This window comes from Perissodus microlepis, chromosome 18 (genome assembly GCF_051167445.1).
Source record: "Perissodus microlepis isolate ML-2025 ecotype Zambia chromosome 18, ASM5116744v1, whole genome shotgun sequence".
Taxonomy (NCBI): domain Eukaryota; kingdom Metazoa; phylum Chordata; class Actinopteri; order Cichliformes; family Cichlidae; genus Perissodus; species Perissodus microlepis.
In genome coordinates this window covers 26,456,881-26,481,813 of record NC_140478.1, presented here as the reverse complement: position 1 = coordinate 26,481,813, position 24,933 = coordinate 26,456,881, and the positions used below count along the sequence as shown (strand labels likewise).

The window sequence follows — 24,933 nt, the reverse complement described above, 5'->3', positions numbered from 1 at the left end:
TTCTTAAAAAACTGAGACTTTTCAAGATCAAAGAGCTCTAAGGCGCTCTCTGTTATTTAACATTTAAAATGCCTTCACATTCATCATATCAGAGAAATATTTGTTGAGAATAGCTTCCTATCTCTCTCTGAACTAGATGGACTGGACAGTTTCTGATTCTAGACTCAATTTGAATCCAAGCATTGTTCCTATGGAAATACTCTTCAGCTATAAGAAATATATATATATATATATATATATATATATATATATATATATATATATATATATATATATATCTTTAAAAGAATATTATATGCTAGATCTGTAGTGACTTGATTAGGACTTTAAACAGGCTTATGAGATTTATGAGCTTTCTTTTCTTTGTCAGCGGATTCTGGGGGTTTTTTTTTCTGTTTTTTTTTTTTTTTCTTTCCAGTGATTAAACATCTTACTTTTCATCAGTCTCTGTGCTTGAAAAACACTTTTTCCCCCCAGAAAGTAATTGATGTGATAAAATGGCTCATAAATCTAAAAGCCACAGAATGAAGTTATCAACAGGTCCAGATGAGCCACACTGCATATTTTGTTTCTAGCATGCAGCTGAAAAGAAGGTCCAACAGATGGCAGTGCAACATAGTAAACGGAACACTCTTGTTTAAACAGAAATGATCTTTGGTTATAAAACTAAGAAAGCTACTGACTGATGTTCTCACTTAATTCTATTAACTTACATTGGACACTGGCAACAAAATTCATCTTATTATGTCTGAAACCGATTATTAAGTCTTTCTTTCTTCTGTGTGGTTTCCTTTCATTGCTCTTATCTTTCCCTTGCTTCCTCTCATTTAGTTTGCTCTGCGGTTTGGGGAAAATTGTTAGCACATGTTGGTACTGGAGGTTAATAATCAGCCTTATATTGTGCACATGCTACTGGTTAATTGCACAGTATGTAGTCGCATCAAAACAGATGGATGATGCGTGCTCTCCATTCATTTAAAGATAAAGAACTATTTTTTTGCTGAAGTTGTTCTACATATAAAAGCGTAGTTGGGATGAATAAACAGAATGCCGTTATAATAAATTAATTCGTTTTCACCCTCAGAAATGTGATCCCGCTCAAACTGAACAAAAATGCATTGATGTAGGTGCCAACAAATGCGTGCACTGCCAAAGCTGACCTCGTTTGAGTGGTGAATTATGCAATTTTAACGCAATTTACATGTTGCTGTATTTGCAGGCAATGAAACTTCTTAGCTGCAATTAAACAGGTATTCTGGTGGCTTTTACGCTTTAAAAATAAATAAATACAAATGAATACGAATTCCCTCTATAAGCAGATATTCCCCATTAGCACACTGGATACGATCGGGCCACTGTTATTGCACTAGTCCTAATAGTAACAGTAATAGCAACATGTATAAATATTCAACATTCATTATTTTTTATGGTTTAGCTCTCAAAAGCTATTCAAAAACTCTTTTGCTGTGATTTGATGAGCAAAGAATTTACTCTAGTATTTTAAAACTATGATCGGCACATGAAAATCTGTAGTCCTGTCATCCATAGCCAGATATACACAATCTGGCATGAAATGATCAAGACGCCTAAAGCTTTGAACAATGCAAATTTCTGATCGTTTTTTATGTGAATCGAATTAATGTCCAGAATATCTGACTTAAACATTTAACTATCTACACTATCTACACTGCTTTGCTACTTTAATTTAAAGGTTACAAACTATTCACATCCATAATCTGCATAATCTGTGTTTTCATCCTTAAAGCAGCATTCATTTGTAAAGTTTAACACCTGACTGTTTGGGTTTCTTTTTATATTTTAAACGCAGTTCTTGTTGTGGCCGCAGCAGCGCCCTCCTCTCTGTTCTCTCTAAAACCGAGATTTGGAGCGGGAGGGGTGGAAGAGGTGGAGGTGGTGGTAGTGAAGGAGGGAGGGGGTGTGTGCTACTGATTGTATGAAAGGAGGGGGGCACATAGGAAGAGAGAGAGAGAGAGTAAGAGAAGAGAGGGAGAGAGGAATTCAGTCCTATTTAAATGGGAATCAAAAGCGCACAGAGGGAAAGGGACCAAGAGTGAGAAACAAAAAAAAGTGGAGACAGGTTTAATTTACGCACGGAAAAAACTGAGACATAGTTTAAGAAAGACAAGGGCAATAGAATTAAAGAAGCATTGGATTTTTTTTTCTCTAAATGTGTGTTTTTGCACTCTCATGACTCAAAGAGGATTCCAGTTAAATTCACCCGATCGGGAGGAATTGATGGTGTCTTGTTGGGGAGGCAGAGCCGAGGGGAGGAATCTGAATGCGCTCGGCTGAACCATGCCAGCTTTGTGGATCATAACTTTGGCGATCACTTTAAACCAAGGTGAGTGATGTTTAAAGACGCTCAGTTTGACCTGACTAAGACACGATAAACTGAAAGTTTCTGATAAATACCCGATTTTCCACCCTTTTATTGTTTCCACTGTTTGTGCGGGCGTCTGTGAGCTTTGTGGGTCTCTTTCGGTCTGCGCTGGCAGTGCTTGTATATTTTGGATTTATGTCTGGCGATGAGTCCGTGCGCATGGTTCTCTGTGCGCGTGTTGTTACAGATTTGTGCCTCCCTGGACATCATCATCAGCCCCTCAGCCCGCAGAAGCTGAAGGGAAAGAGTCGTGGGGTTTTCGGGGTCTTTGCCCTGTTGGAGAAAATTAGATTTTAGAGTGCAGACGCAAACGGCCCAGAGTGGCTGCATTCATTTTTCTTCAGTTACCCGTTTGTGGGAGAGATGTGGAGCATCTGCAAACGACATTTCTTTGACGTGACCTTTAAAACGCATGGATAGAATTGGTTGACACATAAGAAAACGCAGTGTGGGTCACACGCTTGCCCATGCAAACACACATTGCGCATAACCTGCCAGCCAGGGGATGATTGATGAGGCGAGGATCCAATGCACAGTCTGGTCGCCGGGTTTTCACATAAGTCACACTGAATCAATTTCCAACACGTACGCGCACACACACATGCAGCATGCACGCGCTTGGCGCGATCGTGCCTTCAGTCTCTGTATCGAGCCTGTGTGCAGTGAGAGTAGTGTAAAGACCAGCGCAGACAACTGTCCCTCGAGAGAGAAAGTCGATGTGTGCGTGCGTGTGTGTCTGTCTCTCTGTGTGTGTTAGTACTCCTTCTTAGCATGCAGGTAGAGTCTTGCGTGCTCGTGTCCGTGCGCGCAGTCCTGCTGCAAACGTTCAGGTGCCAAGAAAAATTCATATTTTACCTTAAAGACGGAGACATATTCAGTGGACTGAAAGAGAGTCCCATTACTAATATTAATGTTCCTATTTATCGATCACCTTGATAGATTGCCCTCTCTCACACACACAGCGACACACACACACACACCTCAGTGAATGAGCAGATGTGTGCGTTTGTGTTTGAGGGCAGTCACTGCTCCAAAGACAGAGGTGATTAATTGAGGTGGCCTGATGTGAACAGTTCAACCGTGTGTGAGAGTGTGTGTGTGTGTGTGTGTACCTGCTTCAGCACCTGGGTCCCTGGTGCTGCAGGCCGAGGGTGTGATGAACCACAGACAATGATCTACCTAGACAGACAGTCAGAGGAGCTCCCAGACTGGAGCTGAGCCGACCACCCCATAGGATTATAACAGAGCAGGACATTCGTGCTTCACGCAAGAAGGTTAAAGATGTTACAGAATAATATGTCAAAGTCAGAATATTTGAAATTGAAGATTAGAAAAGAGATCTGATTAACTGGTGTCATGGCTACAAGGAGCACTGGTAATAAGCTTAATTGAAGAGAAGGAGAGATATGGGTGAAGTATATTAAAGTTTGTTTTTTTGTAGAATAAAGAGAGAATAAAGCAAACCAAACAGAGCAGGGTCACCAAAGAAAATAACAGAACAGCAAAACAGCAGAGAAGCTCTCAGCTCAGAGGAAAGGTGACCAGAACTGAGTTATATCAGACGGAGGAGAACAAGAAGAAACATAATGAAGTAAAAACACAGGAGAGAACAGAAGCAAAATGGATCACGACAAATTAGAAAAGAATATAAGAAGGAGCAGAACAGAAGAAATGAGAGAAAGGACGAACAAAACAACAGAACCAGCAGAGGAGGTTAGAAAAAGTGTATATCAGGGGTTTCAGACATGATACCTGCTGGCCAAAATCATCATAATCCAGTGCAGTGGATGTCTTTGCAAGGTTTTTGGGCTTTTTGCTTTATTTTGAAATACTGTGCTGCAAGTCACCTTCTTCGTGGCAAAAACATTACCATACTACGTCAAAGCAAAGTTGTTAAGTGAAGGAGTGAATCCTAAACATGTTGTTGATGACAGAAGCATTTCTTTGTCATGACACTAGATTGACTTATAAGGAAAATTTAGACATATCTTTCTTAAGTTATCACCATCTGTTTACAAAATGGACTGCCTGGAAATTCATGGTTTATTACATGTGAACTTTTAGAAAAGCCCACTTGTATTTCTTTATGCTCAAAGAAAGAGAACATTTTGTAGACTTTTTAGGAGATTCTACTGGTCTGGCCCACTGGGACGCTTGTGGCCGATGAACCAAGGTGATTTTGACAACACAGGCACAGAACCTGAGCAGCAGAGAACAGAGCAGAACAAAAACATAAAGAGAACAGCAGCGAACAGACGAGAACGAAGCAGAGAAGCAGATCAGTGTTTCCTGCTGAGCTGGTGTAAGCCTGTAAATGTGATCAGAGGGAATCCGTCCCCTACATGCAGCATCTGCAGCCTAATGTGTGTTTAGCCTGTTTGGACTCTTCCAGGTGTCTGCTGCCTGGACTCTGCTGCTGACACCTCAGACGGTCTCTCAGCCTGATTTACTGTTCAGTTCAGTGGTGTGTCTGGCTTCCTAACACAGACCAGCTACATCTCTGTGTGGTTGACCGCGCATCTGTGGGCCCCTGCAATTACGATTGGGCTCTGTATGTGTGTGTGTGGGTCTGATGTAGCGTGTTGCCGCCGTGAACTGCCGCTGCGCTGCCAGCGCTGGTCTGGCCACAGGCGAGGAAGCCTGATTCTCAGAGTCGATTCTTGAACAGACCTTTTTGCTTGAGTTGAACATTTTTGCAGCCTGATCATGCAAGCAAGGCAAGCAAAGCAATTCTTGCACTGCAAGCACCTGTCCCATCTCTCGTCTCTCTCTTTCACACACACACATTCACACACACACATAGACACACATATATACACTTTCTTTTTCTCCTATATCTCCCCCTCCTCTTCCTTCCACTCTTTTCGCTCGTCACAAGAATAGAGCAGAAGCGCAGATGTAAAGAGACAGGCCAAAAGACAGAGAGATGGAGGCAGAGAGAGACGACGAAAGGAAGAGACAGCGGGGTTCAGTCCTAATCTGTTGACAAGAGGGGATGCTTGAGGATAAACAGAGGCAGAGCAGGAGTGCTCAGGAAGCAGAGAGGGAGAGAAAGAGAAAAGAGCCCTACTGGCTTCAGTCTCTGCTTCCACAGCAACCCAGCTGGACCATCAATGTTTGATGGTTTACATCAGCAAAGATTTACACCCAAACTGGGCTCCAGGGGCACCCAAGGATCCTCAGAAAGGCTTCTCAAGATGTATTTAGAAATGTTCAATCAAAAGCAACCGGACTTCCTTTTTACCTTCAACCGAAAACACTGTCATCTTCAAAAAATGTAAACTTTAAAGACGACCTGGATAACGGCAAATCTTTACAATCCCTCGAATTGTTGATTTGACTCACTATGACTTCGTACAGTAATAGACTCTGTGAGGCAAATGATTAGTTTCAAGCTCTCTACTGTAACGCCCTCAAACAGTTGTATAATTCCTCTCTGAATCATCAAGATAACAAAAATACTCTCTGATGGGGGTTTATGGGTGAAGACATAAATCTTTTTTGGCATTTACAGCATGTAAAGATTTTGAAAACTGCACAACAACACAGTTATAGCCTGTGTAGTTAACGGGAACATTTATATGTAATGAAACTATCTGTTTAAAAATTAAGTTTCACGTCTCAAAGATAAATACTAATGGATTTCTTCTACCACTACTACCTAACAGTAACAACTGTTACACTCGATCTGTGATTTTATTACAGTGTTTCAAGTAGGTGTGTCCGGAAAGTTCTGACATCAGTATGAGTGTAGAGGGTCATGTTGATGGGTGTAACATGGCAGCCAAGGCGGGCTGGACCTTTGATGCTCGTTGTTTCCCTCTTCTCTTTCCCTATATTTCCATTTTCCCTCAATTCTCACTGTCATTACAAAGGCAAAATACCAAAACTAAAAAACTAAAACAACAAAAAAAGAAATTTTAGGCTGATTTGACCTAATTTTGTTTTAGTATTTTTGGCCAAACTTTTCCTCATTCTATGGATGGGATACTCATTTTTACATGACACAATAAACCTGAGCGTTAAACAGTGTTTTAAATAAAAATTGAGGTTTCATATTATCACTACTGAAATAAGTAGTTCCCCTATTTATATCAGCAGAATTCATTCAGAACTCTTCTAAGGAGCTTGGAAAGAAAAGCGTCTGGACTTTGTTAAGTTGCTTGAAGACATTTCACCTCTAATCCGAGAAGCTTCTTCAGTTCATTTTTCATTTACAGTTCTTTCTCGGATGAGAGGTAAAACATCTTCAAGCAAATTAAAGAAGTCCAGACATTTTTCTTTCCAAGCTCCTTAGACTATGATGACCTGGATGACTGAGAACCTTCACAGACATTCAGAACTCTTGTTATTGCATTTGGGATGCCACTGTGCAAATTAATAAATTAATAAGTCAAGGTCATCTGCAAAGAAGTTGAACCTGTTAAATAATCATGCATCCTGCAGCTGCTGGCTTTTGCAAGTCACATATCTGCATGGCATGATAAGCGTTTGAAATTAGTTAATCATGACATCAATTATATTTGATTGCCTCAACATGTTCCTACCACTGCATCGCCTTGTGTTTTTTGTTTTTAGACCCAGTGCTTTTATACAAACAAATCTACAGTCAATGAAATTACAAAAACAAAGCACACTTTGAATTTCAGCCTTCAAAGGTCTGGGGCCTCAGAGCAGCACCTCACTTTACAACAGATTACAAAAGAGCTTTTGTCAGAACCAAATCCAAACAAATGGCTTCTTGTGCGCCGTTGTAAATATCAAAACTTTTGAACAGATTTTAGATACATGCGCGAGCAATATTTATTTGCACCGGTGCTTCTATTCACTATACACAGCTACTGCACATGTACTTCACTTTAATGACTTTTATCATCTAAAGCACAACTGATGAGCGTTTCTTGCATGAGCGGCTTCAGGATGAATCAACCTTGGCCATTAGTGCCATAGTGTACTGATCGTACCATAAAAACAAGTATACAAGGTTGGCTGACTCTGTTGTTCTAATTGGGTTGTAAAAAAAACACCTCACTGAAGAAAACTCTGTACTCGCCAATGAAAATAATTAAAAATAGCATGAGAAGCCTTGTTTAAGAGCAGAGGTTCAGACAACATGATGGCAAGTGGAGCTTCTCTTTATATGTGTGTGTGTGTGGGCCTCATCCCAAAGCCCTGCAGTACCTGACAGATCTGATATCCTTATGGTTGGAGAAGCATAATCTGAGGTGACAAGGAGCAGCAATTAAAATAAATAAATAAAATAACCGCCACAATTAGTTGGCGCTTAATTCACTACGATGCCCCAATAATCCAGTGATCTAAAATGATGGCGGCAAATTCCCCCTTCCCTCCTCTGCACAGGCTGATGTGTTTGTTGGAGTGAAAGATGGAAGAGTCTGCAGAGGCTAACAGAGGGCTTCTGCTGGTATTAGGGCTGACACCCATCAATCTGTCTATAGATATGTCATCCTAGATGAGGAAGGGGTCATAAACTGAGAGAGAAAGGGGAATGAAGAGAAGAAGACATATACATGAGAAGATAAAATAAGGGACAAGAGATGAGAAGGAGAAGAGAGAAGAAAAGAGGATGATGGCAGGAGAGTAATTCAAACTGGAAAAAGAGTAGTGTGAGCTGGATTGAGAGATCAGAGGGGGAAAGTGGTGGGATAAGATGAGAGAACACGAGAACAAGAGAAGGGGATCTGGGTTAGAGAGATATAGAATTGGAGGAAGAGGACAGACAAGGAGTGAAGGAAACTGGTAAAATAAGGAAAGGAAAGGAAGCTTTGCAGGAAGGAAAAAATGAAGAGGAGGAAAATGAACTATATGAGGGCAAAATAGGAAAGGATTTTTGGTGGGAAAACCAGGGTAGAAAGGTGAAAGAGCCATAGAAATGATGTGAGCCATTTGTGTGGAGATAGAGGAGAAGAAAATAGAGGAGGAAAGGATGATTGTGAGACATAAATCTGGAAGACAGAAGAGCAACAGTCTTCAATCTATGATTAGAGGAGGCAAGAAGATATATGAAAGAAACATGAACAGAAGGAGAGCACAAGGAAAAGGAAGAAATGAGATTCTGAAGTGTAGCCGAGATGCGTAGTATGAGGTGAATTTGGCTAAGAAGAGTAAAAAAGACTGACTGAATATAGCAGAGTAGGAGACTATAAAGGGGAAGTGGAGATTAAGGGTGAAAGAGGAGAAGAGAAGGGCTGTTGGAGCAATGGAGGGGAAGAAATGAGGAAGATGATAAAATAGAGGCGCAGAACAGAAGAGAAGAGAAGGAGTGGGTAGATTAGTAGTATAGGGGGCGACAAACAGGAGATGAATAGTTAAAGGAAGCAGAGAGACGGAGAAAATGCTGAATAGAGGGAGAAAGAAGCATTAAGAGGGGAGTTTGGACATAAGAGGACAGCAGGATTATAGATTAGGGAAGGATATACATTTTGGTAGGAAAGACTAAGAGGAGGATGAAGGAAATTCTAAAAAGATGGCAGAAAGAGAAAAAGCAGCAGGGTTGGAGAGGCCAATGCAATATATGGATTGGAGCAAAGGGGCAAGAAAATGGAGAAGTACATCAGGCATGAGAAGAAAAGTGGGTGAGACTGGAGAGAAATTTGCAATGAAGGAGAGAGAAAGGATGTGGAACCTAAAAAAGGGCACTAATAGAAGAAGAAGAAAAAACGGAGGAAGAAGGAAGATGCAGTAGTGTTGATGAAGGCAGGAATGAAATGCAGAGGAGGAGTGGGAGTTAACGGGAGTGAAGGAGGGGGAGAGCAGGTTTGGGGAGCAGAGATTTATGTGTGGAGAGGGTTGCTGCTCGGGAGCAGAGGGAAACAGCCAGGCCTATTATAGATGGGGCTCTCCTGGGAGAGCAGGGCCTGGAGTTTTCCAGGCATTTCCAGCATATTTCACCGCTGTTCCAAGCAGCACGCTGCAATGCACAAAGCGCCGCCTTCGACCACAGTCCTCAGCCCTCCAAGGATAAATAAAGTGGGTCTCCTTTCTCTGCATGAGTATTCAATAAAAGTGATAAAAGGCTGGAAGTAACCCTTCTTAGCTTTTTTGGAAGGGAAAGTGAGAAACCAAACTGGCCACCCTCTCCAAGGAGAGGCTTTCAAAGAAATGCAGACATCAAGCATAAAAGCACCAAAAGCATAAAAGTGCTTCCTTTTATATGAGGAAGAATGTCAACGAAAAAGGGCTGTGAGATCAAATAAGCTCAGTGTGGAGGTAGTTTATGTTTCTGCCTCTCTCTCTCTCTCCCCCTCCGTTTCTTTGTCTGCCTGTGTTTTCTCTCGCTCGCTGGCTGTCTGAGAGACTCGTGTGGAGGTGAGAGAGAACAATTGAATGGGCCTCCCACATAAAATCCATTCAGAGACATCTTGAGGAATAAGAATGAGAAATTGTCCGGCGCAGTGAATTAAATCAATCTGATCCATTACAAGATCACTATCACAAGGTTTTCCCTTTTGTCTTTGCCCTGGATTATGCATGCTGCTGGATAAATGTGTGTGTTTGTACCTTATGCAACACCGTATTGCAGCATTCCTCGTAATCAATGAAACAATTACTCAATTAAGCGAGGTCGTAGCAAAAGGATTATTGACTTGTCACATTTACATTTTTGATAATTGACTATGCTTGCTGGGTATTAGGCTTAATGCTTTGACTAAAAGGTGGCCAAAGGGTCTCCGAAAACAGAAAATCATGCAAAAACTGTGGAATAAAATTTTTAAAAAGTAGCAAAATCTTTTTTGCGCTGAATGGTATGTAAGTGGTAAGAGTTTATCATGGTTTAAACTTTAAATTGTCTCAGGATTACATATCTATTTCATAGAAAAAGAAAATTTTCCAGTTGTGAATTTCCTAACCCTTACCCTTATCAGAAACATTATCAGGTAGAGATATGGATCCTGAAATCAATGAGAACATTTGTCTTGTCTCTGTTCTCAAAGAGCCAAAAAGGGAAATGTGAACCAATCACGTTGCTGGACTGATGCACAGATGTTTAAATTGTGGGTATATCTACTCACTGAGCAGTGATTCTATCCATAGATGCAGTTTTTTTACATCCCGGTGATGACTGAAGTAAAAGTTGTGGTTCTCATACCACTAATTCAGATAAATGCTTGGACTAGACTGAAATAGCTGCTGTTTCTAAGAAGACTGCTGAGTGACAAGACTTGCTCTTAAAAGGACTTTGCCAATATCGGTTTTACACACCTTACTGAGTCCCAACCACAACAGAAACAGTTGAGATAATATTTCCTTCCAGTCGAAAAGGAAACCTTCAAATCAACTGTCATTCCTGAGATTTTTGTTGTCTTAGCTACTTGATCTCGATCCAACCAGAAAGCTATGAATAAAAAGAAAAACAGAAACAAATCTCATGTTCAGTTATTGCAAAAGGTCTGACTGTGTGTTTCAATATGTAATTCAGCATACATTAGATCTATGAAAAGCAGGTGGTACAATGATGCAGTGATGTACCCCGTCTTTTTGCATGGCCGTAGCAGGAACAGGCTTCGTCTCTCTGAATTAGATGAGCGGCTGAAAAGATGGATGGACGGCAGTAGAGCCGACTCTTTATTGCCGTTGTAGAAATGCTCCTCAGTGCAACAAGTTCTACACTACACCAACTACATACACTGAATATATAACACCAGATCTTTGCATTTCAAGTTATTTCTTGACTAAGTTACTAAAGTCTACGAAGACCACATATCGTACTTAAACTAAAGCATCTGCCAAAGGAAAAGTTTGCCATTTTTAATAATTTCTTTTTCATATCCAGTGTGTAGTGAACATAATTCCAATTTTTCACACCCTACAGACAGAGTATCCACTGGCACCATTTTCACTTAATTTAAAATTTAGCGCCTTCCAATCTTTTCCACTGAGACTTTTTCAAACTTGTTTCCCTTATCAGAAACTGAACTTGTGTAACCAAATGATTTTATTGCGTAGGCACCACCACCAAGACATATTTTTTTTTGATGGCTCAAAGTATCTCTTTTATTTCTTTTCCTTTGGTGGATTTTAAATGGTGATAAAAGAAGCAGCAGCAATTTAAAGATGGAGATGGACAACATGATTACAGATGATGAAAGCCGGTATCCATCACCACCCACTCTGTGTGTGTTTCCATCCAGCCTATGTCTGTCTATCTGCGTGTTCCTCCTCTCTCCCCTCTTATGTTTTAATGTAAGTCGATAGCCATCAGGAACTGATAACACCCCGGGCTCCACTTCACTTGGCGAGGCTAGATGAGGCAAAGAGAGCGAGGAGAAGGCGAGAGCCGGGTTGGCTGAGGTGTTGGTGTGGGTGGGGAGGGTGGTGACACTATCTCCCCTCGGTGAAGCCTGATACGCTCCAGTGCAGGAGAGATAAGCGAGCAGCTCTCAGCGGTGGCAGCGAAGGGGGACGGTGACGTCACGCTGCTTGTCTCTTGTTCCCTGTGGCGCTGGAAGAAGTGATGGCGTCACAGGTGGAGATTATGTCAGTGGAAGATTTGCTATTGTTCAGGAAAGGAAATTTGACTGAATCGTTGTGACTTTATACTTTTGGAAGAGCTGCACGTTTGCACTGGTTGTCGTGATGTTTGTTTGTAACTGGGTGTTTTTGCAGGAAACTTGCAGGAAAAGTAAACAGGTGTTACTCATGATACAATATAATCATTCAGCTGTGAAGGTTCCTGCAACCAAGGTAGCTAATTGAATTGAATTAAATCCAGTCACTGTGAATTTCATTATTTATACCTGTGCTTTTCCTTCTGTGAAATGTCATGATGTATTTTATGAAAAACACTTTATGCTCTGTCTCAGATTGTGTCCTCCTGTACTTGTACTCTCTATTCTGGGAGCATTAATGCGCTCACACTACCAAGTACAGCTACATGAAGTGCTCTATGAGTACAAAGATGGTGTACTCATAATGGTCATAAAGTTCAGATGGAATGCTGTACACTCCTTGCCCTCAGTGGTTGCCACTTTGGCTATACAGTGACAAGGTGGGAGACCACCACCAACAGTTTTGTCATGAAACGCTGTGTGGCAGGCAGGAGATGTGGACTCAAAAGTGCAGGACCCAGACTCAGGGGATGAACTCAAAATCACAGCTTTATTGGCTGGTAATAGAACACAAGCAATACAAAACTAAACTGGGAAAAGCTAATTATAACACATACCAGAAGACACGGGGAGAATCACACACAGCATGAGGGACGACACAACACTGACTCAGAGAAACACAGGGTTTAAATACACTGGGAAATAACGAGGGGAATGAGACACAGAAGGAGGGCACAGCTGGGAGAAATCAGGAGCGATGAGACAAGCAAGCAGGACACATTCCCATAAGACACGGACCTTCAAAGTAAAACAGGAAGGATCACACACAAGTACAATAATACAAAAATCACAAAGAACTAAAAACGCTGGGTCAGGAGACCCAGGACCGAGACAAGTTTTCAGCCATCAGGGAGGATACAACGCCAGCTTTGATGAAGCTTTTCAGGCATTACAGGTAAACCTTGCATTATCAGCACTTTTAAGTATTTTTGTGTAAAACTGGCTTCACTGTACAAGATTTTTTTATGATGTGCTGTCAGATGCACAACAAGTTGCAAATGTAGGCAATAGCCAGTGTAAGAGTGCAAACATAATTTCTGGTAAGTGCCCAATGAATCATGTTTGATTTGAGATAATATTAGTCTGTATAATGTAGGCCTACTACACAAAAGTAACTAAACTGAGACACACTATTAAAGTGCTTAAATAAACATTTTAGGGACCTAAGTCCCTTTTTGTGGACTAAAATCTGATTTTCCAAAGGTAAACAGTTAAATTTAGGGTTATCGTGTTTATACTAGTGAGAAAACAATGTTGTTCTTGAAGCCTCTTTATTCAGGACCCAACATGAAATGCCTCTGAACAGTTATTTTGAAGCATTAAGTTAAACTTCTGTATGTTAAACATTATGTTAACCATTACCTTTAATTTCAGTGGTGACTTGAACATAAAACCACTGTGCACACAATCACTGTCAAATCTCAAATCAAAAGCTCTTAGCCTTTCTTACTTTTTCTTTTCTTTTCATTACTGTGGATGTTTTACGTCTACCACTGTGTTTGCTTTTTGCAGAATTAGATTCTGATGGATTCAGTTCTGGGTTGTTTGAGTGCCCCGTTTCTCTTTCATAATGTCTCCAGCGCAAAAGACGGAAGGCAGTTTTGTCACGCTGAAAGAGAAGTTTGTATTATGCATGTTCATCAAGAAAAGGCACTTTCAGGACAGATTTTGTATATTCATATTAAGTGTGCGTGTGTGTGCAACAGTAGGACCGTTGAAAGTGGCTGTGTGTGCGTGCGTGTATAGGGTGGAGGCGGCGGGTGGAGGTGGGGGTAAGGTGAAGAAAGAAAGAGATTGCAAGTTGTTGGTTTATGTGTATGTTCTTGTGTGAAAATGAAAACCAGCGTCATACAGAGAGGGCCAAATGGGAATAAAAGAGTAGGTCTGCTCGCTTGTGATTGAGGCAAAGCAAGGAAATGAGAGAGGGAGAGAGGGGGAGGGAGGTGGGTGAAAGAGAGAGGAAGTGAGGGAGCAAAAGTGAGCGTGTTGGGGAGAGCTAGAGAAAATGATAATTTCTTAGCTCTTCTTTTAAATAAGTCTGTTTCTATAGCAACCATCCAACCAGCCACTGGAGAGAGAGAGCAAGAGGGAGAGTGAAAAGGAGGGAGAGCGAGAGAGAGAGAGAGAGAGAGAGAGAGGGGAAAGAGGGGGTGCACTGGAGAGATAGAGGGAAGGATAGAAAGAGAGAGAGAGTTGCCATAGCAACGGAGGAAGAGGGAGAAAAAGAACTTGAAGAAACTTTAAAAAAACATGTTGGGAGAAAAGGTAGAAGGAGAGATATGCAAAGGAAGAGTGAATTTACAGCAGATAGTGCTGGGTAAATTAATTAAAAAGGCAATGAATTACTCTGTGAAAAGGGGGATATATCACTTTACTTATGGAAATAGGAGTTAGTTTAAATGAAGTGGGTTCAGGACTTCCTGCTTAACTTGCAATTGGCCACCATGCCAACACTTCTGTAGCAATTAATCACATCCAACCAGGATATTTGTCGAAATACTGAAGACTGTGAAGTGTACAAAAAACGAAAATCAAGTGACGTTATCCAGTGGTAGTGAATTGCCACTTCTGTCTTAGTATTTCTAAAACTAGATGTGACATATGAATCTGAGTGAGCATGCACCCAGGGGCGTAATTTCCAAGGGGGTTTAGGGGGGTTATGACCCCCGCAATAATCAAACCCAACCAATGTAACCTAATAAAATTATGAATTATCTTGCATAAATAGGCTGTTGATTTTCTTTACTCATTTCAGTTATTACCAGCAAAATAGTTGCATGGTTAATCATCTGGGAATTTACCCAGATTTATTTATTTATTTAGACAGAGATCTTGACCCCCCCAATGTTCAGCACAAGGTTACGCCGATGCATGCACCTAAAGTAAACTCTACTTTGTCATCCTTCTGGACACTAACGGGGAACATAATATGTAAAATGAACATCATGTTGAATTCAGTGAGACTAAAAACAGTGATTGAAACCACAAATTCATCAGAAAAGTATTTACTGCGGTCACAGATGAAGCAAGCCAAGGGTCAACTTTTCCTTAGACTTCTCGACAGCCAGACTTCTTTTTGGGACCAAGTGGAGTCTCCCCCTGCTGGCCATTAGAAAGAATGCAGGTTTGCGACACATCAGCCTTGCTGCACAATCTAGCTGATCATAATAAAATTATTATGAGTAGCTGTTTTAAAAAAAATTATTTTTTTTAAATCTGAGTCTGGTAAGTTTTGTTCCGCTTTAATAATTTTTAATATGATACAAAAATTTTTAAATGAAATTCATCAGAAAGAAATTAAAATAAATTTAAAAATGTGTGTTTTCAGGACACTATTTTTGAAACAAACTTCCACTTTCTTTGTGGAAGTTTGCATGTTCTGCCTGTACATGGGTTTTGTCAGGTTCTCCAACATCTTTCCACAGTCCAAAGACGTGTATGTTAGCTTAACTGGTCATTCTAAATGGTTGTCTGTCTTGATGTTAGCCCAGTATGAAACCTGCCTCTCATCCTATCAGAGCTGCGATAGGTTTCACATAAGGAGTCAAGAAAATGGATGGATGGATAAGAGCAGCTTCCAGTCCTTCTGTCCAAATCCTCTACAACCATGGGACATTTCTTCATATTTAAAAAGGGCAAACTGTGTCTTAACAAGCAGTCAGCAAACAATTCCGATGAGTGTTCGTAGCCTCCAAAAGTCATGTTCAAGGCTGGACAAACAATTTCTTATTTTATTCTCAACACTATCAAATCAGTTGACTGAGACGTGTAAAAGTAAAAAAGGTTTTGTTGCCTTACTGCTCAAAACTATAAAAGTGAAATAAAAAAATAGTAAGTAGAGTGGTATGACTGCACTGTATAGAGAGAGGGAGACAGTGATATGAGCTGTAGTGATAACAGTGGGTATATGGCTGCTGCCTGATTGTCCATTCTCAACTCTTGACCAGACATGACCTCCATCATTGTGTGAGTGAGCAGAGAGAAACACAGACAGGGAGACAGAGAGAGGGGGAGAGGATTGATTGGGAGTCCCAGAGTTCAGACAGCTCTGACCACAGAGGCCTCGAACTGTTTCCCTGAAAGCGCCGAAGCTACATGGTGATCCAAAATAGGAACCGACAAGGGTCGTGTGGGGAGAGAGGGTCAGAATTCATTATCCTGCTGGAAACTTTAGTGCTGTCAATATAAGTGGAAAATTTAATATACAAAACATATAAGAATTTAAAGCCAATTGCCTAAACAAGCGAATAGAAAGAAGACTAATTTAATGGTTTTGTGACAAGAACGATTTTCATTTAGCACTATGAATGACCTTATGGTTTGGGCATGGATAATGTGTGGCAATCAAGAATATTGTTTTGGGCACAAAGGTGATCAAAAGGGAAGCAAAGTGACATGGGGTGCATTAGGATAGTGCTATTCGATGCTTGTTGCACATACAGTGCCAGTGCACCATCAGTGTTGAAAACTATGAGCTCTATGCATTTATATGGCATCATGGCAACAAATGCAGGTCCTGCAAAATTAGGAGGAAGCAACACAACGCAAATGTTTTATTATTTATTATATATAGCTAAAACACCAAAACACAAAAGTCCATAGACGAGTCAACTGAATTCACTGCAGTCATCAAACCATCACCAATCACGAAAAAACTCTCTGGTCAAAGGCCCATGACCATGACACAATGATGATGTGGGTGTTGAAAAGCAACAGCAGGTGTGCTTCTGCTACAAATAGGCAGGGGTCATGTACAGTCGACCCCTGCCTATTTGCAATTCAGTATTTGCGGATTTGTGGATTTTTCTGTGAAAAGTTATTTGTGGAAAATTTGCCTATTTGCTGATTTTTTTCGTAGAGCATATCTAAAATATTTATTAATTATTTACATTTTTCATGATTTAAAAAAAAGTTGTGTTTCTCTACATGGGGAGATAGCATCGACAGACACGGAAGTGTCAGTAAAATGTTCTGAGCCAGATGGCTTTGAAATGATATTAAAGTGTTTTAGGATGATAGTTTAAGGTATATTGGTGTTGAATTAGTATAATAGGCAGTTATAAGTGTTTTTAGAGGGGGTCTCAGCTAATCGTGTGCCGTTGTGGTCCCTAACCCCCGCCTATACCGGGGGTCGACCGTACTTTCGACTACTTTTGCTGCTACATGTCATCCATGAGTCACAGATGGTATTCATTATCCTCTAATGCACTTATTTATCCCAAGGTGACAAATACTATTGCAGTGCCAGACGTTGCTGGTGTCACAAAGAGATAGGCACATGATGTACTAGCTGTGGTAGTGTTGGAGCCAAAGAAATGACAGAGAAGGCAAGAGGGGCAGAGGTGGCAAAAATGAAGTTTGTGGATCATGAAGGATCGTGCTGTGCTTGTGAGCTTTTCATTTTATCTTATTACCTACTTTTAACAATCATTTTTACTCACCTCTTACACTTTTGAAGCCTGGTCACTGTCTCTTCACACTGCATATTAAAAAGGCCCTTAAAGATGGCTAGTGTATTTTAATGGGATGCTGAAGGGTACTGAAAGAGAGGTCGCTTATGATGAGTTCAGTAAAAGAATCAACTGTAAAACAACCACCTCCATCTGGTTGGAATCGAAGGTCCGTGCTCGAACAATCCTAAATGGGCTTTATCAACACAAAAGTCGCTTAAGTCCTCACTCACATCACTGATCTGTGCACCAGGAGCTTTGTTTAACTGATCAAAACAAAGGTTTCCAAAAACATCAGAAAACAGAGATGTCTGTACATCAGGTTTAAAGTTGTGCAAACAGTCAGTATTGTTTCAGTTTTCATATATGTCATTTTCTACTTCAAATGTAGTAAGGATGCAGTCAGTACACTGCATAACTTCACTATATTTTCCAAACCTCAAGACAAGATTCTGATACAAACTCACACTTTTTATACTTTTTTTTTTTGCAAAGCACACTAGCAGCCTAAGAATTATTTCGTTTTGAATTATTAAAAAGGTAGTCTACTTTTATCAAACTTTCTCTAACATGAAATCCTTCCTCTGCAAAGTTAGAGTGTGGGTGCACGACTTTTCAGCCTCAGCTCAACCTGAGCCTTTCACACTGAGGCTTTCTATGCTTCTGCCTTCATAAACAGATGTTATTCTTAACAGCTCAGAAAATATCTTGCAGATTTGACCCATTATACACTAGACCGAGCAGGATGAAATTAATGGGGTTTGGAACAAAAGGTTTTTGAGCAAGATTTCCTGACTATTCCCCACGCAGTTACTTAATCCCTTGTAATTAGTCTCCTTGTTTGAAAGGGAATATACATTCTCTGTCTCCATCTTTTTCCCTGTTGAGTTGGAAGATAAAATTGCTCAAAAACAGCACAAATGTTATTTCATGGAGCTCACTGCATATAAACATCCACACAGTTTTGGCTTTGAACAACAGTTCCGCTTTGTCTTTATCAATTTACATTTGTTATAGAGAGCTGCACAAGGATAATTATTTGTTTCAGGAGGCATGGCCATTATAATTAAACATAAACACAGTCCAGTTTTGTTGCATGAATGAAGCTTTTTGGATTGAGCCTCAGTGCACTCAGACATCGAACAGGAAAAAAAGGGGGAAAAAAGATCATTTTCTTCTTTTGCTTTTGTGGTCCATTGTTGTGTGGCAAATTCACAGAAGCAGATAATGAGGAGTACATAGTCTTTTCAATTCTGGCTTTGCCTACACAGGACAGCTGTCTATTTTAAGCTATAGCTGCTGGCCAGTGAACCATTAGCCTGTTTTACACCGATAGCAAATAGCCATTAGGCGTAACTGCAAGCCAGTTAGCCAACAGCCATCTGCAGCATGCTGCAATTATGCTGCCTTAAAATGCTGTTGGAAATATAGTAATTATGAGTTGAGAGTGCATTAATGACCCGACACAATGGTAAATATGCCTTGGAAAGGGGGAAATTTCAACGATACCTGCAGTAACACTCTATGCTGTGAAGAGCGTGGAGGCAGTGTGAATACTGATGGTTTGTCAGGATGTGTGTGTATCTATGTGTGTGTTTTTTAAACAGCTTTTCTGACACTTTTAACAGTATTGTCCAAAAGCAAATATGCACACAAAGTTACTTTTAGATCGTGTGAGCTCAGCTGTCGCAGCTCCTGACAAGCTTTAAAAACAGAAGGCGCCAACAGAAGTAGCTTGTTAGCTGTTAGCTTCTGCTCTCTGTGGTGTTTCTCATGTTGGGCTCAGTTCTGTTCAGTGACAGTGGGCTCATTGAGACCCTGCTGCTGCTACTAGCTCTCCGTGTAAATCCTCAGGCTGTGTTTGGTGAGTCTTTTCCTGGCAATGACAGTTGCTGTAGTCAGCAGTGCATTCAGGTCAAGCAACTTGACTCATTTCGTCACATTCTGCCACAAGCCTTTTTGCCTTCACAATGCTCTGATTAAGTGCTACAATAGTTGCAAATGTGCTGGCGTGTTTGCTGAAGAGTAATTACTAGCGTCTGATAAGCGTTCTGGGGAAGTTTCCCAACTACATGATTTCCACTGAGACTTTATCTCAATTGAATGTGATTGTCTTTGCAGAATTGGCTCAGCCATGATCCTGGAAACTGGCCTTGTCTCACAGACATGATAAGACAACAGATTGCCTTGTATGCTGTCCAACCAAGAATAATGCCGCAAGCTGTAATGATTTACACCATCCATCAGGGTTTCTTCACAACTACATGCATTCTTCATCACAGAGATAAAACTGCTTCTCACTGGCAAACACTGAGAATCACGAAGTGGCATGTTGGAGACACTAATTGGCCACGTTCAGAGAAGCGCTTTCAGCTTTTGCACAAACATATCATACAACATAAAGACAGCGATGCAAATCAAGCTGAAACTCTGCTCAGGGATGACAGGAAGGATGCTGAAATATGAAGAATAAGGTTTATCGCTTAGGACTTCTTCACAAACAGACCACAGACACTTCAGATAGGGGAGTCACACAATCTGCACTGTAGTGCTAAGCAAAGGAACTCCCCTAAGGGCTGTGTGCTCACCCCCCTCCTGTTCATTCTGTATATCCATGACTGGATTCCCAGACACAGGGAGAATTATTGTGAAATTGTGAACAACATCATGATCATCAGCCAGATTACAAACAGTGACGAGAGTTCATATCAGGAGAGAATCGCTGATCTTTCATTTTGGTGCACAGAGAACAACCCACTACTGAACATCAACAACACTAAGAAGATAAGTGTTGATTTTAGAGACACTGAGCCAAAGAGACACCCCTGTCTACTTCAGTGGGGCTGAAGTGGAGCAGGTGAACAGCGTCGAGCGTACCTGTCATAGTCATCACACATCTGTACCCTGGTGAAGAAAGCTAGAAACATCTGTGCTTCTTAAGGAACCATGAAAAGACTAAAGGATCCTAAAAAAAATCATAAAGTGAATAAAGCCCTCCCAGAACATCACCGGCACTCATCTATTGAGCATCAGCAAGTTAAAGTTTCTCAGAAATTATAGACACATACAGTTCCTACTCATTTCACCAAAAAAAATAGCTTTGTTCATGATTATTTTTTATGACGAAATGATTTATTATTCGTTTATATTTTTTGTTGGTAGCATAAAGGGACTGCAGCTCAAATTTCACTGTGTTGCATAATGAGAATTAAATGAATGTGGAATCATGTGTCTTTTGTCTCTTTTGTGATGTTTGTGTGTGAGCATGTGCCGGCCTCGCTTCCCCTCTTTCAGGATCCCTCCGTTTGTGTTACCATGGGGACGGCATGCTTCCTATATCTCCCCCTCTGAACCCCCACTCACCCTCCTCACCGCCACCACCAACCATCACCAACACCACTACCTCTTTTCCTCTCTCTCCCCTTTCCTGGTTTCAGTGTTACCATGGCGACACATGTCTGTCTCCTCTCTTGTGTTACCTGTTTCACGTGCTGCCCTCTTTCACTGGGTCAGTCTCTCTGTGTGTCTGTCTGTCTCATTCTCTGTTTGTCTGTGTGCCCTTGGCTTGCCTTTCTTTGCTTGCTCTTTGTTTATTTGTTTTTTGTTTTATGTATCTGCCCGACCGTCTGACTGGCTGTTTTTCTGTGTCTGTCCCTGCCCGTGTTTGCTTTCTGTCTCATTCTTTTTTCTCTTTTTCTCTCCGGCTCACTGGCTGCCTGTCTGGCCACCAGGCTTTTCCACCTCTAATCCCTCCTCTCCTCTTTCTGCTCTGCTGCTCTGCTCCAACGTTCCCCTCTCCTTTTTCACCCCCAACTCATTTGTTTGTTCCCACATCAAAACAGTATCCATTGAATGTCACTGGGAACACACAGTATAAAAAAGAGAGCGAGAGAGAGAGAAAAAAGGGAGGGATTTAGGTAATTTTCGCAGACGGCAGCTGTTGCTATGGCGACACAACTTTTGGATTTTCTGGGGAGAGATGAATAGAGGGATGGAAGGAGGGACAGAAAATGTGTGATGAAAGAAAATGAGGAGGTGAAAGAAAGAGAGAAATAAAGAAAGAAACAGAAAGGAAGTCTTTGGCTATGGTAGCACATGCTGGCTGTGGTTGGTCCTTTTAAACAGGGTAAGTTTAAAAGCAAAATAAGGACAAAGAGGGAAGAAGCATTACCTGAGAAGAAACTCTAAACTCCGCAAGGGGGAAACACAACATGTGACTAGGCTACAATTATATTACCATGAAACTTTCTGAAAATCAATACAAAATCACATTTTTAACTGTGTTTGGAAAATGTTTAAATATGCAAGCCAGGCTTTTGCAGAGAACAAATCTGAAACACTTGTTTCGTTTTTGTTATTTCGACTGTGAAGCCCTGAACTTTTGTAGATTTTAATTAATAGAGAATGACATAATGATGTCTGCCACAGCTGGCTAAGACATTAGCCAGAGTTTAATCTGCTAACTACAACAAAATCTGTAATAGTGCACTGATGTTGCGCAGATAATAATCCAATATGTTCATCATTAGCGAGCATCGTGTGTGCTACTTGCTGCGTCCACAATCAGCTCAGCCCTTAAACTGTATTTCTAGTGGTGTGAATGGTCCTGAAGTGGACCGTTACCTGCTGTGTGCTAGGGGTGAGTAGTGCTGGGTCTAACACGTTGCAATGACACAGTAACCCCAAGTGCAATTAAATTCAGTAATCACGTTACTGTAACAATTAGTTTCTTTGCAAAGATTCTCAGCTGTCTGCCCAAAGGGCGTCTAGAACAAACCCCCATACCATTTTTTGCTATAATCACCTGTTTCAGTTTTTGTGCAGGGGAGAAAGGAAATGTTAGTGCATCTAAAACTTTTGAGGCATTGCAATATGGACATTACTTTTATTTTAATAGCATGAAAGCAAGAGAAAGAAATGCTTGTATGTGGTTGTATGTTTGTCCTCATTAGGATAGGGATATGTGTCAGTGTGTACAGAGTAATGCGCAAATAATCTAATGACTAGTGTAATGAATTTCTGTTTCCAGGGAGTAATAAAGTAATGTACTGCATTATTTTTTTTAAATTAATAAGTAATGTGTAATACAACCACACTCCCTGCCGGTGGCTGATGCCCTTAGACGTTGGTGTGTTGGTGGTCCTTGTCATCTGGGGCTGGGCGCTCATGCATGTACCGGCTCACTCCTGGTGGCCGATTGGCGGGGCCGGGCGCCTGTGGCCCGGCTGGGCTCCTTCCGGGGGGTGGGATGCCCTCAGGCCTCTGGCCTCTGGGCCTGAAGCTCGGTCCTCTCTGGCACAGCTGGCTGCCGGCGGAGCCCGCGGGCACGCCACTGCAACCCCCTCTGGCCTCTGCTCCGTAGCTGCGGGGTGACCTCTCGTTTGGGGCTCTACTCAGCTCTTCCCAGGAGGGTGGCACGGTTCCCCCCCCCTTTGGTGGTCCTCCTCGGGTCCTTGTACTCTGGGGCCTCTGGATATCTGGGGCCTGGATCTCCTCCATACCTGCTTCATACCCTGGTGGACGGGGCTATGGCTCCCCACACTCCCTAGCAGATCGTTACATGGAGAAACCTTTGGAATACAAGCATGCTGATCCACACAGGTATGCACACAGGTGTACACACGGGTGTTCACAGACGCGGACTACACCTTTCTTGGCTGCTGCCTCAAAGCACATTGTGCGCTGTCTATCTTGCGTGCTGCACAATATCGTTTATTATTTAGTATCTACTGTTATCTACTGCTAGCTAGTTTATTGTGATGGTGCTGTTTTTATTATGTTGCTCTTTGTTGTTTGCTTTCTCTTCTGTTTTTTTTCTCCATACAGGTGATCCAGGCGTTTTGTTTGTTTGTTTGTTTGTTTTTTCCTTTCTTCCCCCCCTTCTCACCGTCTCTTCTCCCCTTTGGTTTTCTTTCTCTCCCTCTCTTTCTTTCATTCTTTCTCCCTGTCCTATCCCCCAGTCACGTCTGTCCCGTTTGTAGCAACCGAAAATAAAATAAATACATAATTATAATAAAGGTCAATCAAATGGACCAATATGGCAAGGCCATGATGATCCACTTGGTAAAATAAATCCGCTTGGCATCTTTCTTGGCCTTAAGACAACAATTCTGATGGCTAAAGATCCAAACGGGACACAAAAAAAAAAAAAAAAAAAAAAGTAATGTGTAATACATTACTTTTCTGAGTATTGGCCCCAACACTGTGTGTGAAAAACAAAAACTGTATGAGAAAATCTCTCTCCCCTCTGATTCTTCATCAAGTTTGTATTTTTGACACTTTTCCCCGGGGGGGATTTTAGAATTCTTTCTTTAAAAAAATACTATGCTATCACTAAATACTATTCACAGCCAAAAAGAAAAAAATCACCATGTTTTTAGGAATATTATGTTCTAATTAGTTCCTGAATTATGCATGAACACATTCTTTAGTAAAAAACCTTCAGAATACAGATAGGAAAAACACTGAAAGGTTGGTAACACTGGATGTAAGTGTTATCAAAGTGGAATTTTCTGGCTCAGAACCAGCATCACTTGTTACAGCGCTGCTCTGTCAATCATTTTGTCTGTACCAGTTAAATCTTTGCTCGGTAATGTGTGTGGAAAACCACTTCATTAAGCTCTCAGTGGTACTCTCTGGCCTTTCCTTCTTCTGCCCGTTCTGCAGATTTAACAAAAAAAAACTGTTGAAAAACATCATCATAAACAAGGCGAGAAGATCTAGAGACTCTAAATGGAGCAGAAGTAACCTATCATCTCTTATAAAGCATCCTCTTCTTTGTTTCTGTAAATCATGTTGCAAATGGGCTTCCCTCTACTCACTTCTCTCAAAATGGTGAAAACCTCATTTTGGACGAACCCCTCCTCTCCCTTCTGCGTGCTAATGCATTTAGAAAAACCACTTTATTATAACACGCATTTGAATATTCATAGTAGGAAGGCAGGGGGTGATGGAGGAGACTGGAGCCTTTGGGTATTGATGCAGAGCTGTGGAATTAGCTGCGAAACTGCTATTGATTCAAGCTGTGAGGACTGGAATATGAAACACAAGGGGGGAAGAAAAAGGGCAAAAGACCTTATCAATGAACTTGGAGAATGAAAGAGAGAGTATAAGAGAACGAGAGTGCTCAGCGGAGAGGGGGAAAAGAAGGAAAAACAGATTATCAGTCAGCAGAGAATTGAATTAAAGTGAGACAGAAGGAGAGAGTGGGTGAAGAAAGAAAAGGAGATTATGAAGCAACACAGAAGGGGAATGAAAGAGACAAAGTACAACAAAACAAAAGGAAAGAAAGAACAGGCACAAAGAAAACAGGAGGGAGAGGAAGAGGAGAAACATGATGAGATTAGAGGAAAAATCAAATAAACAAACGAGTGAAGGAACGGGGTGAGGGGTCAGGGCTCGCCGCATGTGGTGCTTTAGCTGCTCCAATAAACCCACAACCTCCGGACACTGC

The 24,933-nt window shown here is 41.2% G+C and overlaps 1 protein-coding gene across 2 annotated transcripts in view; it reads left to right on the top strand.

Moving 5' to 3' along the window:
- Positions 1 to 1,966: 1,966 nt before the first annotated feature.
- The window catches only part of kirrel1b (kirre like nephrin family adhesion molecule 1b), an 84,424-nt gene continuing 61,457 nt past the window's right edge, over positions 1,967 to 24,933 (top strand). The window contains exon 1 of one of the 2 annotated variants that reach the window (XM_084911525.1): positions 1,967 to 2,362. In XM_084911525.1, the coding sequence (XP_084767651.1) occupies positions 2,317 to 2,362 (46 nt within the window). In that variant the 5' untranslated portion in view covers positions 1,967 to 2,316. The remainder of the gene's footprint in view (positions 2,363 to 24,933) is intronic. The other variant, XM_084911526.1, reaches the window with a different exon arrangement.